Below are 14,736 nucleotides of genomic sequence, written 5' to 3'. Positions count from 1 at the left end.
AGGAAACACTCCCATTTACCACTGTAACAAAAAGAATAAAATACCTAGGAATAAACCTACCTAGGGAGACAAAAGACCTATATGCAGAAAACTATAAGACACTGATGAAAGAAATTAAAGATGATACCAACAGATAGAGAGATATACCATGTTCTTGGATTGGAAGGATCAACACTGTGAAAATGACTATAATACCCAAAGCAATCTACAGATTCAATGAAATCCCTATCAAATTACCAATGGCATTTTTTACAGAACTAGAACAAAAAGTCTTAAAATTTGTATGGAGACACAGAAGACCCCGAATAGCCAAAGCAGGCTTGAGGGAAAAAAGCGGAGCTGGAGGAATCAGACTGCCTGACTTCAGACTATACTACAAAGTTACAGTAATCAAGACAATATGGTACTGGCACAAAAACAGAAATATAGATCAATAAACAAGATAGAAAGCTCAGAGATAAACGCACACACCTATGGTCAACTAATGTATAACAAAGGAGGCAAGGATACACGATGGAGAAAAGATAGTCTCTTCAATCAGTGGTGCTGGGAAAGCTGGACAGCTACATGTATAAGATGAAATTAGAGCACTCCCTAACACCATACACAAAAATAAACTCAAAATGGATTAGAGATCTAAATGTAAGACCAGACACTATAAAACTCTTAGAAGAAAACATAGGAAGAACCCTCTTTGACATAAATCACAGCAAGATCTTTTTTGATCCACCTCCTAGAGTAATGGAAATAAAAACAAAAATAAACAAATGGGACCTAATGAAACTTCAAAGCTTTTGCACAGGAAAGGAAACCATAAATAAGACGAAAAGACAACCCTCAGAATGGGAGAAAATATTTGCAAATCAATCAATGGACAAAGGATTAATCTCCAAACTATATAAACAGCTCATGCAGCTCAATATTAAAAAAACAAACAACCCAATCCAAAAATGGCCAGAAGGCCTAGACATTTCTCCAAAGAAGACATACAGATGGCCAAGAAGCACATGAAAAGCTGCTCAACATCACTAATTATTAGAGAAATGCAAATCAAAACTACAATGTGGTATCACTTCACACCAGTTATAATGGGCATCATCAGAAAATCTACAAACAACAAATGCTGGACAGGGTGTGGAGGAAAGGGAACCCTCTTGCACTGTTGGTGGAAATGTAAATTGATACAGCCACTATAGAAAACAGTATGGAGGTTCCTGAAAAAGCTAAAAATAGAATTACCATATAATCCAGCAATCCCACTACTGGGCATATACCCAGAGAAAACCATAATTCAAAAAGACACATGCACCCCAATGTTCATTGCAACACTATTTACAATAGCCAGGTAATGGAAGCAACCTAAATGCCCATCGACAGACGAATGGATAAAGAAGATGTGTTACATATATACAATGGAATATTACTCAGCCATAAAAAGGAACGAAATTGGGTCATTTGTTGAGATGTAGATGGACCTAGAGACTGTCATACAGAGTGAAATAAGTCAGAAAGAGAAAAACAAATATTGTATATTAACGCATATATGTGGAACCTAGAAAAATGGTACAGATGAACCAGTTTGCAGGTCGGAAACTGAGACACAGATGTAGAGAACAAATGTATGGACATCACGGGGGGAAAGCGGCGGGGGGGGGGCTGGTGATGAATTGGGTGATTGGGATTGAAATGTATACACTGATGTGTATAAAATTGATGATTAATAAGAACCTGCTGTATAAAAAAATAAAATTCAAAAAAAATAAAACAATCCTTTTACATGTCACTAGGCACTAACTAAAAATCAACAGAATAGCACAGTGAGTTGGCATACGGCTTTTAAATTGTTTATTTAGTTATAGGTCATGTTATGTCAAATCACTTTTGAGAAAAAAAAAATATGTGGGCTGTGCAATAAGTTTTTGGTTCTGCTATAATTTTCTTCTTGCATTCTAGACTTCACATAGTCTTAATTTGTTTTACCGATCACTGCTTTTCATTTGGAATAAGCCAATGTGGATAAGGGAGACCAAAAGGGAATTAATAAGTGTTAAGATAGCTTGGTTTTAAGGTTTTGGTGCATATTTTCAAGACATTTTCACAGAACATATTGCTCTCAAGTTAGGGTTAAAGTGAAACTTTCCATTAGGATAATACAGAGGATAACATTCTCTCAGGAAAAAGTAAGAATTCTAACCTTTCCTCTACCAGGCATCTTCCTTCAGGCACTGAGGTTGTAGCCATCCAAATACATGGGGAGAGGCGAGACTTCAAAAGTCACAAATATATTTCAACAGCTAATTTTTAGCAAGTGTGGCAATGAGATCTTTCCATTCTCCTCTCTTCTTTGTGATGTACGTAGGAGTGAGTAGCTGCAATAGTGATTCTGGCTGTTGCCTGAAGTAGTTCTGACACAAGGCCTCAGTGTTACATATCACGTACATCCCACAGTCATAGCTGTTTTGTTGAGCAGGGGCTTTCTCTTCCACAAAGGCCAATTTGTCTCCTTTTCTGCCTAAGAAAGCCTCTAGTTTCTCTGCTACCTGCTTTGCATGGACTGAGTTGCTCCTACTATGAGAATCATAATGAAAAAAGCTATTTTTATCTTGGAGATAAACCAACAAACTCCAATGGGTTCCCCCAGCTGCCTGGTTGGAATTATCATTGATGGCTAAAAATACAACTCTCTTGTGAGGGAGGTCCAAGGGTTCAAGGAACATGGCGATCTCTGCTGGGTTGCCAGTGCACTTGATGAACTGGGTGACTTCAGGGCTGATGAAGCAGACATGGTCAGAACAGTCATGAAACTGACTGTTGGCAAAGTACTCAAAGGCAAACCCAATAATATGGTCATTGAGCCAGCTTGGAGGATCCAATAGTGAGACATCTGATTGCCGCAGTAGACTGTCCATGTAACTCAAGACTACTGGGTCCATCTTGTACTGACCAGGGCTGCTCAGAAATTCCAGAAGCTGAAGGAGAGGCAGAAGACAATATTTACTGTTGAATATGACACTTGGCTGTAAAATGGGGATCATAAATATCAACTACTCTTACAAGGTTTTGGGTAAGGATTAAATATAACTGTAAAGTGTTTAGCAACAATGTCTGGCTAAGAGTAAACACTCAAAAAAAACCCTCTAGCTTATGTGCTTTATGTTAACAATTAGTTAGAATGAAAACTTTGGAAATTCTGCATCTGAAATAGTAACCATGGATTTAAAATCTCCTCTTTAAATGCAGAGATTGGTTAAAATTATAACTAATGTTTTACCAAACTCTATAGCATTAACCATATATTTGGCCCTTTAATGAATATGCATGATAAGAATGGTAAATTGTTTTTATATTAAAGATGAATTTTCAGGGCTTCCCTGGTGGTGCAGTGGTTAAGAATCCACCTGCCAATGCAGGGGACATGGGTTCGAGCCCCAGTCCAGGAAGGTCCCACACGCCACGGAGCAACTGGGCCCGTGTGCCACTACTGCTGAGCCTGCGCTCTAAAGCCTGTGAGCCACAACTGCTGAAGCCTGCGTGCCTAGAGCCCGTGCTCCACAATGAGAGGCCCGCACACCGCAATGAAGACTGGCCCCTGCTTGCCACAACTAAGAAAGCCTGCGTGCAGCAACGAAGACCCAACTCAGCCAAGAATAAATTAATTAATTTTAAAAAAGATGAATTTTCAGAGTCCAATTTAAATGTTACTAATTACTAAGGGAAATAGCTTCCATTTCAAAATTAATTTTCAAGAGATAAGATAAAATATTGCTTCCTCATTCCATAATGGAAAGTGACAGTGATTAGAGTATTAAAAGAACTGTAATTTCAAGAACAGAAAATCATGAGTAATACAAATGAAATTCATTCCTGATTCTGCCCAGTTATGAACATGAATGACAGTCTTTCCCATCTTTAACCTCAAGGGGTAAGACAGAGACTACAGAAATTCTTTGGGCACTGAAAGGTAGTGTGGCACAGAAATCATGAGACCTGGGTCTAGCCCTAGTTCTACCACTGATTTGCTAGTATCATTCTGATTAAGTCATTTAATTGATTTTGGTTTTGTCCTTGTTTTTGGTCATCTGTAAAAAGGCCCCAGAAAGTTGTAGAAAAGGCCAAATAATTTTACTCGAAGGTATTAAAAAAGTATAAAATGTTGTACAAATAGTATTTATGTTATTAATTGGATGATATTAGTAAGATGATTGGACAATCTGGATAGAGCTCCAAACTAATCAAAGGAAATGAGGCTTGGAAACAAATATCCATTCTTATTACCTTGTTCAAACAAAGGCATGACTAACTTAGAGTGGGAGCAAGACAAGTCATATAGTAAATTAATATGCTCATGATCACCTGAGGTAAGGTGCTAACAGAGACAAGAAATGTGATAAGTGTGGTAATATAATATTTGAACCTAACAGAGGTCACTGCTATGCACTCACTTGGCAGCATAACAATATTTCTAAAAATCATAAAGCAATAAACTGTCACATGCAGATTGTGAGTACAAAGCAAAGCATATTGTAAGAAAATAACACTGCTATGAAAGACTGGGCTAGAATAGTGACATCAATTTAATCAACTCTGGCCATTAGACCAGTTATTTTACCACTTGGTTACACTATTAAAACAATAAAATTTTACCATTTTCATGTAATCAAAACCCTGCAAAAACCCATACAGAAAAATAAATATACCCCGAAGAAAAAACCTCAAGTAATGAGTTAGCTAGGAAGCACCAAAGACGGTTTTTTTGTGCATACAGTGTATCATAATATGAACTATTTCAGAATACAAGGCTGTTGATGAGTGTGTATATCAATCTGTATAAAATAAGATGGCATGAATTAAGATTTTCTTAAGAAGAATAACTTGAGCACAGACATAAACTGGAGCCAGGAACGAAGTTAACGAGGCATAGAGTACACTTGTTATGGGTGGGCCACAAATTTGGCTCTTGCCTTTTGGCAGCTAACCAGAGAGTGTTAAGTTAAACATTCACAATGTCCATAAGGTAAAAACAAAGCAATTGCTCTGGAGAGGTAAAAGCATTCTTTGCATTAAGGTCAGACAGATTTCTCTCAAGAAATTTTCATAAAAGACATGGTGTATTATAATGAATGTCCCATAATACCCTTATAAAAGATGAAACCGTTTCAGAGGACTGTTTCTTACAATGATCCTTAATATCCAGCCTGATGGCAAATGAGCAAACAGCAATCTAGTAAAAGCAGCTGTGGGAGGCTAGGTGCTCAGCTGGCTGCTGCTGTGACTGGATTTAAGAATATATGAGTATGAAAAGGGAATGACTGCATGTGCATCGAGCAAGGCTCCCTGACTCTCCCCCTCATGCCTTCAATGACTATGAGGAGTGGTAAGGGCCAGACTGTACTGCCTCGCAAATACCTGGAGACCTGCTCTCTATGCAGCCCGCTGAAATCAGACCCACACCTGAACAGCAAACCCAACTAGGGGTAGAAGCCCACAAGAAGAGTGCCTGAACAGACAGGCATCTCACCTTGGAGGGAGTGTCTACAGGCAGGGCCAAGATTTTCTTCAGAAAACAGTTTTTGTGTTTTGTTTGTTTGATTTTGAAAACATCCAACATACAGACATTGGGTCAATCAGGACTTAATTCTATTCCATACAGCATGATTGCAATAGCTTAACCTCAACAATCCTTTTTTTGCGGTACGTGGGCCTCTCATTGTTGTGGCCTCTCCCGTTGTGGAGCACAGGCTCCGACGCGCAGGCTCAGCGGCCATGGCTCACGGGCCCAGCTGCTCCGTGGCATGTGGGATCTTCCCGGACCAGGGCACGAACCCGTGTCCCATGCATCGGCAGGCGGACTCTTAACCACTGCGCCACCAGGGAAGTCCTAACCTCAATAATTCTAAAGCAGATGGAACCAGACTGGCCTTTGGGCAAACCACCTTGGCCAAGAAAATGGATGCTAAACTTCATATCGGAAGACTTGAAATTTAGACTCCATTATGTTAACTCATTGGCTATATGATCATAAACAAACTACTTCATTTCTTTAAGAAACAGTTTCCTTTTCTGTAAAGTGAAAATATTAATACATGGCCTTTACCAACCGGTATTTGTCAGTACTTAATGAAGAAACGTAAGTAACTAATACTTAAAAAAAATATAAAAGTAGTATTTCCAGATATCTACTGGGTCATCAGGAAATTTATATCCTGACAACTGGTAACTGTAGTGATTCACACTGAACAAATGTTTATTGAGTGTTTCCTATGTGCTAGGGGCTAGAAAATCAGAATGGGGATAAGATAGTCATAGTTCCTACCCTCACTGAGCTTAAGCCTATTATGCTATATAATGAATACATAATGAATATACACATCTCTTTTAGTCAATAAAGGTACAATAAAGGTACCTATTGAGTACCTAATATTAGGTGTCATGGGAGATACAAAGATGTGTAAGGTAGCTTACACTCAAAGAAGAAGCCCATAAGCCACAAATAAAATGAATGGGAATTCAAAAGAGGGAAATGGATGGAGAGCTCGGATCAGGAAAGACTTCAAGGAGAAAGTGGCATAAAAGTGGGCTCTTGAAAGGCAGGTAGAGTTGCACGTGTAGAAGGGCATTAAGAAGGCAGAGAGGCAAGGAAAGTGCCTTTAAGTGTGTAGTCCAGTTTGTCTGGAATGAAGTGGGAGTAGGGATGTAGGTGAAGGCTGGAGGAGGATTATCAGAAGCTAAGTGTTGATAGACTGATTTCCAAGTGTAAAGTGTAGAACTTATACTGGAGAAAATGTGGAGCCATTAATGGCTTTGTCAGTGCTTTAGGAAGATTAATGATTCAGGCATAGTATACAGGATTAACTGGTAGGGAGAGAAATTGGAGGTAGAGATCAACTAGATTTTCATTGAAAGTAAAGGTAGGAGGACATGACCTAAACCAGGCGAAATGGTAGTAGGAGAGAGGCAAGGAGGAAAAGATATTATAGACAGAGTATCAATAAGGGATCAGAGGAGGGTAGATAAGAGAGAAGAATTAAGAAACGGTCTGGAAGCTTTCGTTGGAGTGACTGGAAGAACAGTGATCCCATCATTAATGGAGTAAGGGAAAAGGAGATGGAAGGGGACCTAGCACAAGACCCAGGAGCCATTTGGAACCATCCTAGGGTTATATCCTTTCCATATAGTGAGCACTGTGCTTAGCATACCTGAGGTACAATAAATGTTTGTCAGATGAATGAACCTTTTTAAAAAGGGAGTCAGAAAATACAGATTAGGAAAAAAGGGAAATAAGGCATTTTAAGATTTTTGTTTTGTCTGTAACATCCCCATTTTTGCTTTGGCTTTGTGTCTTGTCTGTTTTTTCTCTGTTGATTAGTAGTAAATTCCTTCAGAAGTAAGAGACCTATGTATCTGGTTCTGGTGGATGGTAAGGAATATTGGGGAGACAATGACCTCCTCATAGTTCTATTTGTAAAATCCTACAAAATACAGTATAGTCATTTTCACAATGTTGATTCTTCCAATCCAAGAACATAGTATATCTCCCCATCTGTTTGAATGAAATTAGAACACTCCCTAACACCATACACAAAAATAAACTCAAAATGGGTTGATTAAAGACCAAAATGTAAGGCCAGACACGATCAAACTCTTAGAGGAAAACATAGGCAGAACACTCTATGACATAAATCACAGCAAGATCCTTTTTGACCCACCTCCTAGAGAAATGGAAATAAAAACAAAAATAAACAAATGGGGCCTAATGAAACTTAAAAGCTTTTGCACAGCAAAGGAAACCATAAACAAAACAAAAAGACAACCCTCAGAATGGGAGAAAATATTTGCAAATGAAGCAACTGACAAAGCATTAATCTCCAAAATATACAAGCAGCCTATGCAGCTCAATATCAAAAAAACAAACAACCCAATCCAAAAATGGGCAGAAGACCTAAACAGACATTTCTCCAAAGAAGATATACAGATTGCCAACAAACAAATGAAAAGATGCTCAACATCACTAATCATTAGAGAAATGCAAGTCATAACTACAATGAGGTATCACCTCACACCAGTCAGCATGGCCATCATCAAAATATCTAGAAACAATAAATGCTGGAGAGGGTGTGGAGAAAAGGGAACCCTCTTGCACTGTTGGTGGGAATGTAAATTGATACAGCCACCATAGAGAACAGTATGGAGGTTCCTTAAAAAACTAAAAATAGAACTACCATACGACCCAGCAATCCCACTACTGGGCATATACCCTAAGAAAACCATAATTCAAAAGGAGTCATGTACCACAATGTTCATTGCAGCACTAGTTACAATAGCCAGGACATGGAAGCAACCTAAGTGTCCATCAACAGATGAATAGATAAAGATGTGGCACATATATACAATGGAATATTACTCAGCCATAAAAAGAAACGAAATTGAGTTATTTGCAGTGAGGTGGATGGACATAGAGCCTGTCATACAGAGTGAAGTAAGTCAGAAAGAGAAAAACAAATACCATATGCTAACACATATATATGGAATCTAAAAAAAAAAACATGGTTCTGATGAACCTAGGGGCAGGACAGTAATAAAGACATAGAGGTAGAGAATGGACTTGAGGACACAGGGAGGGGGAAGGGTAAGCTGGGACGAAGTGAGAGAGTAGCACTGACATATATACACTACCAAATATAAAACCAATAGCTAGTGGGAAGCAGCTGCATGGCACAGGGAGATCAGCTCGGTGCTCTGCAACCACCTAGAGGGGTGGGATAGGGAGGGTGGGAGGGAGACACAAGAGGGAGGGGATATGGCGATATACGTATGCATACAGCTGATTCAATTTGTTATACAGCAGAAACTAACACAACACTGTAAAGCAATTATACTCCAATAAAGATGTTAAAAAAATATATAGTATAGTTTTATATTTTGGAGCCAGGAGGCTTTGAGTTCAGGATCTGACTTTGCCACTTGCTATCTGTGTGACTCTGGACAAGTTATTCATCCTCTTTCCTAGCCTCATTTTCTTCATCTGTAAAAGGAGGTAATAATAAAACCTGTCTCTCAAGAGTTGCTTTGTGAATTAAAAACACAAGTGAAAAGACTCAGCACATTGTCTGGTAGATAGCAAGCTCTCAAAAAAAAAATTGTTTCCTGCCCTGTTCTCTATATATTTGCGGTGGTAATAATGGATCTTAAAGATTTCTTGAAAATAAAGCATCTGTTTGTCTCTTTATATAAAGCCACAAAGTCACCAAGGATAGATCTAGCCAGGGCATGACTCTGCACTCTTGTACTTTACCTTTGGCATAAGCAGAGTGAATGCTAACTCCAGAGAAAAGCAGTCTCTCAACCTGAGTGAAGCATGCTGTTAATGTGTTGTCAGCATACACAAACCTTGTGGTTACAGGGTTTAGTTTATTATATCTTCCAACTTCTGTAGCTAAATGAAGTGAACACTGAATTCATAGTATAGAACACTTCCCAAATATTTCATTTTAACAAAAGGAAGAGACTATTTTTCATATTAATCTTAAAATCCTTAAAATGCATACTACTTGAATATTTCTGTTTGATATAAAAACAGGGAAATTAAATAAAAATAAAAATTAATTTAAAGGGAAAGTTTATAATTCAATAGGAACCATTCTGATTTCCTGCTGATATAAGTAAGGCAAGAAGCTGCAGGTTCAGTAGAAAAAACACTAGGCTGGGAGTCAGTAGACTTGGGATTCAGTTCAGATCTGCAATCAACCAGTTGTTTGACTCTGGAGAAGACATTTTAAACTTCTGGGTCTCAGCTTCATCATCTGTAAAGTGAGGTTTGGACTAGATAAATAGCGGTTCTAGCCAGGGATGCACGTTTGAATCATCTATGGAGATTTTAAAGAACACACATGATCTATCTCTGGGGGGAGGGTCTGGGCACCTGTATTTTTAAGATGTTTCCAAGTGATTCTATGATTACTAAAAGACTCCTCTAGCTCTAGGGTTGTACAATTCTAAGCTCTAATCTTTGCAAATTTAAAAATCTTCCCTTGTGGGAAGTAGCCGCATAGTACAGGGAGATCAGCTCAGTGCTTTGTGTCCACCTAGAGGGGTGGGATAGGGAGGGTGGGAGGGAGACCGCAAGAGGGAGGAGATATGGAGATGTATGTATATGTATAGCTGATTCACTTTGTTATACAGCAGAAACTAACACACCATTGTAAAGCAATTATACTCCAATAAAGATGTTAAATACAATACAATAAAATAAACATCTTCCCTTCCTATTTAAAGTCTTACTGGAACAAAGTCATGCTCATTTCTTTATATATTCTTTATGGCTGCTTTTGAGCTATAAGAGCTGAGTAGCCTGCAAAGTCTAATATATTTACTGTTTGCCCTCTTAGAGAAAAACTTTGCCAATCCCTGTTTTAGACCACTATAATGTAACCTACTGTAAATGTCTAGGCTGAATTAATTTTAAGAGCTTTTAGAGATCTAATAAAGCATTGGAGCTATTTGTTAAAATATCTTAAAGGCAGTTTCCAAGTAGATTAACCTTTAACTAGAGGTGTTACTGCTGATTCAGTTGGAATTTTTGATGAGCAAATACTTAAAAATACTAATTACAGTGGATATAAGAATTGCCTACATTAGAGATGCATAAATATTCATAAGATCAAAAATATACATGAAGTTTTTAATTAACAAGCATTTCATAAGGTATGCATCAATTCTCATAACTTCTGGGAAAATATGCCTGTTGTGGTTAAAACCACAGTAGTGAGCCAGATAAGTTTTACTGTAAAGCCCCAAAGAAAACACTATCCCAGAACTGTGACTTTTATTCATTTTTTTCCCCCTAATTATTCAGAAAGCGTTCCTTAAAAAAGAAAAAAAAAAGGAACAGCCTCATTCAGTTATGTTTTTAAACACTACAAAGGGCAAAGTGCAGCTATTTACTCATTTTAAGTGAAGATTATAACAGTTAGTAGTTTTGAAATGCAGTTCCCCTTTCCCCTCCTCACTCCCTTCAGTTTTTGTTTTAAATTGTATCAAACTGCAAACGCTCACAGATGTGGTCTGTGCTCCTCTAACTAGATACATGGCTATGTGCCAGCAGGTATTGACAGACAAAAGCAAACAAACACACCCACACACCGAAAATCAAACATAGGCTAATAATCCCAGTGCATCTTCCTAGAGCTTCAATTTCACTAATTTTTGGGGAAAAGAGCTAAGCAATTTAATCTTAAATATTGATATTTTTATATCTTAAATACTTAAAACGTTTAAATCAGTAACTTACAACATCTTAATTAACATAAACATGGACATAATGTAGCATAAAATGCAAAATCAGCACAGATTTTTAAAATAAGAAATTTCCAGAGAACTTTTGCACCTGAGAAAGGCGATTTTCTATCCTTGTGGTTACAGGGTTTAGTTTATTATATCTTCCAACTTCTGTAGCTAAATGAAGTGAACACTGAATTCATAGTATAGAACACTTCCCAAATATTTAATTTTAACAAAAGGAAGAGACTATTTTTCATATTAACCCTAAAAACCTTAAAATGCATACTACTTGAATATTTAGGATTCTTAGGAACCAGATTCCCTAAAAATTAATAAAGACATGAGCAAAACCTTATGCTTTAGCAGCTTAAATGTGTATAGGAGCAAGACAATTATTGAAGCAAATTTATTCATTTGGTCAAAATACATTTACTCGTGTTTTCTGTGTGCCAATTTTGCCTACAATAATGACTAGAAATTGAACCTAATATTATATAATGAAAATATAGACATCATCCCTGAACTTTCTATTTTCTTCATACCTCCTCTCCAATTGATAAGTCCTATTGATTCTACAGCCAAAATGTTCTGAACCTGTCCAATGGTTTTCATCTTTACTTCCATCACAGTCAAGTCCATCAACATTTCTTATCTTGATATAGCCTAACAGGTCTCCTTACTTCTACTATTGACCCCTCCAGTAAATTGTTCATACAGCTGTCAGAGTAATTGTTTAAAAATTTGTCAGGTCACACCTGTCCTGTTTAAAACCCTCTGGTAGCACACTATTACACTCAGAAAAAAAGGTGAATGCCCTGCCCTAGCTGCTTACAAACACTCTGCATGATCACATGGCCCCAGCCACCGCTCCAATCTCATTTCCATCACTCTTCCCCTTGCCCACGAAGCTCAAGCCACTCCAATTTTCTTTTTATTCTTCAAACACACCATGCTTTTTTTCTCCTGAGGTCTGGGGTACTAGCTGTGCCTGAACCTTCTAGTGGTTGGCTCCATGTGTTGGGTAGATTTCAGTTTAAATGTCACTTATTCACAGAGATCTCCCATGATCAGTCAAAATAAGAGGCCCCCAGTCACTCTCTTGTCCTCTAATTTCAATTCCTTGCAGAGCACTTGTGGCTGTCTGACAGTTTTCTTTTTCATTTATTTGTTTCTTGATTAACACTCCCCCTCTCCAGGCCAAAAATGTAAGCTCCATGAGCATAGAGAATAAAGGACCTTGTCTGCCTAAACTTGTTTACCACCTTGGCCCCCTGGGCCTAAAACAAAACTTGTCGGGCAGACAATAAATAATAATTGAAGAATAAATGAATGAATAATGGAGTATGGATCTTCACATGATATATATCATGTTCTGCAGAGAAATTTTTACCTTTATAGAGTCTTAGAAGTGTAAAGGCCTTTACTATCCCTTCTAGTCTAACTTCCTACTCCATGCAGGAATTTTTCATTTCTGCTCTCAGGGAAAAATGTGCAGGAGCCTGACTTACAACTAGCTGTGTAATACTGGAGCAGAAACAGATAAATCAATGCAACAGTACAAAAACAAATCCATGCATTTTAGAAATTTTAAATATGATGATGAAGACATTATAAATCAATGGGAGAAATTTATGGATTATTCCATTTTCAATGAACACTATGTTCTATAGCAGTGCTGTCCAGTAGGACTTTCCGTGATGATGGAAATAAATGTTCTTTATCTGCAATGTCCAATATAGTAGCCACTAGCCACATGTGGCTATTGAGCACTTGAAAATGGCTAGTGAGACTGAGGGACTGATTTTATTTATTTTAATTAATTTAAACTTAAATTGAAATAGCTACATGTGGGTAGTGGCTACTATTTTGGACAGCATAGTTCCATAGGATTTCATAGGTATTTCTGGAAAGAAAAAAGATTATATGGTTAAGTAAGTTAGGGAAATGCTGCATCCTAAAACTCTGTATTGTTGCTTGTTGCACAAGCATATTAGAGGCTACGAGAGGTTCTGCAATAAAGAAAATTAACTTTTCTTGGTCTGATTTTTTTCCCAACTCATTTGACCAATGAAATCCTTTTTGTGTTTGTTTTGGTATATTATCTATTAATACCTTATTGTCTGTGCAGTGAAGTTTGGGATATGCTAACTGGGTAATTTAATAAATGGCACTGGAACAAGTTGTTAATCATTCGATTAAAAAATGAAGTTAGATCCCTACTTCAGACCTCATATCGAATTACATTGCAGATGGAGTGAAATTTAAATGTTAAAAAGTGAAACAAAAATATTAAAAGAAAATAGAGCTTAAAAACACTTATACAACTGGTCAATAAACACATGAAAAGATACTCAACACCTTACTAGTAATCAAAGAAATGTAAGTTGAAGTAACATTTCATTTTTTACCTGTCAAATTAGCAAGCATGTAGAAAACTGATAATAACCAGCATTGCTGAGTAACTATGGGAAAATGGGCATTCTTATTGTTAACAGAAATGTAAACAAATGCAAGCTTTTTGAAGGATAATTTGCCATTATATTTTAATATTTAAGAAATGTCTATAGGTAGGTATTACACTTTCAGAAATTTATCTGAAGGGAAACATTAGGATATGTGCAAAAATTTAACAGGGATGTTTACCACAGCAATATTTATAACAGAAAAATTGGAAAGTTTAAAAGAGGACTGGTAAATTTAAATAACAGGATTTCCATTCAATGGAATACTTTGCAGCCATTAAAAAATGAAGTTATAGAAATAAATTTATTGACACAGAAATATGTTCATAATATGTTATGGAAAGAAAGGTTATATAAAAATCTGTACACAAATATACACAAAAATAGTCAAGAATGATAGCCATCTAAAGTTATATACAGTTTTCTTTAAGAATGGAATTTTAATACCTTTAAACTTTTTTCTTCTTTTGATATTGACTGCTTAATTTTTTCCCCTCTCTTTTTATAATGAGCACATACCAGTAAGTACAGCTATTTTCATTCAAGAAAAAAAAAAATGTACCACCTCCCACTCTTACACTGACCTAAAAATGTCTGTTTCTTCAACTCACAGGTCTCACTTTCGTCCTCTGGAAAAAAACAGTAAATCTAATCTCTCTTCTACAAAACTTCCAACACAAAGATTTAAATATAATCTGATGTTCATTAAGATTAGATTACGTCCAACTTCTAATGAATGATTCCCTTTGCAATTTCACAAAAAGAATCACATCCAAGACCAAATGTGCTTTTCATGGCAGCATAAGCAGAAAAATTTTCAGGAAGGAAGTTGAAGCCTTATTTTTTGGTTTCAATTTCCCCTAATTAAACGTTTCCTTTTAATGCTAGGCTAAACCATCCAGAGATTTGTATAAAGTGGCATGTTAAAAATTACCATCAAGATTTTACATCCCTGTTGAAGACAAAGATTATATTTTACTCAACCGTGCTATCTTCA

General features: G+C 37.0%; 1 protein-coding gene across 9 annotated transcripts in view; it reads right to left on the bottom strand.

Moving 5' to 3' along the window:
* Positions 1-14,736, bottom strand: part of SENP8 (SUMO peptidase family member, NEDD8 specific) — a 69,219-nt gene that overhangs the window by 49,264 nt on the left and 5,219 nt on the right. For 6 of the 9 annotated variants that reach the window (XR_012330199.1, XR_012330200.1, XR_004525231.2 and 3 more), the window contains exon 2: positions 2,195-2,969. The exons of 2 other annotated variants lie outside the window; for them this stretch is intronic. Coding sequence is in view for 1 of the 7 variants with exons in the window: in XM_019949240.3 (XP_019804799.1) it covers positions 2,295-2,933 (639 nt within the window). In the remaining 6 variants the exon portion in view is untranslated. Of the gene's footprint in view, positions 1-1,828; positions 2,970-14,736 lie in introns of those variants that run through there. One more of the 9 variants, XM_019949240.3, reaches the window with a different exon arrangement.

This window comes from Tursiops truncatus, chromosome 2 (assembly GCF_011762595.2).
Source record: "Tursiops truncatus isolate mTurTru1 chromosome 2, mTurTru1.mat.Y, whole genome shotgun sequence".
NCBI classification, from domain to species: domain Eukaryota; kingdom Metazoa; phylum Chordata; class Mammalia; order Artiodactyla; family Delphinidae; genus Tursiops; species Tursiops truncatus.
This window is presented reverse-complemented; position numbering and strand designations above follow the sequence as displayed.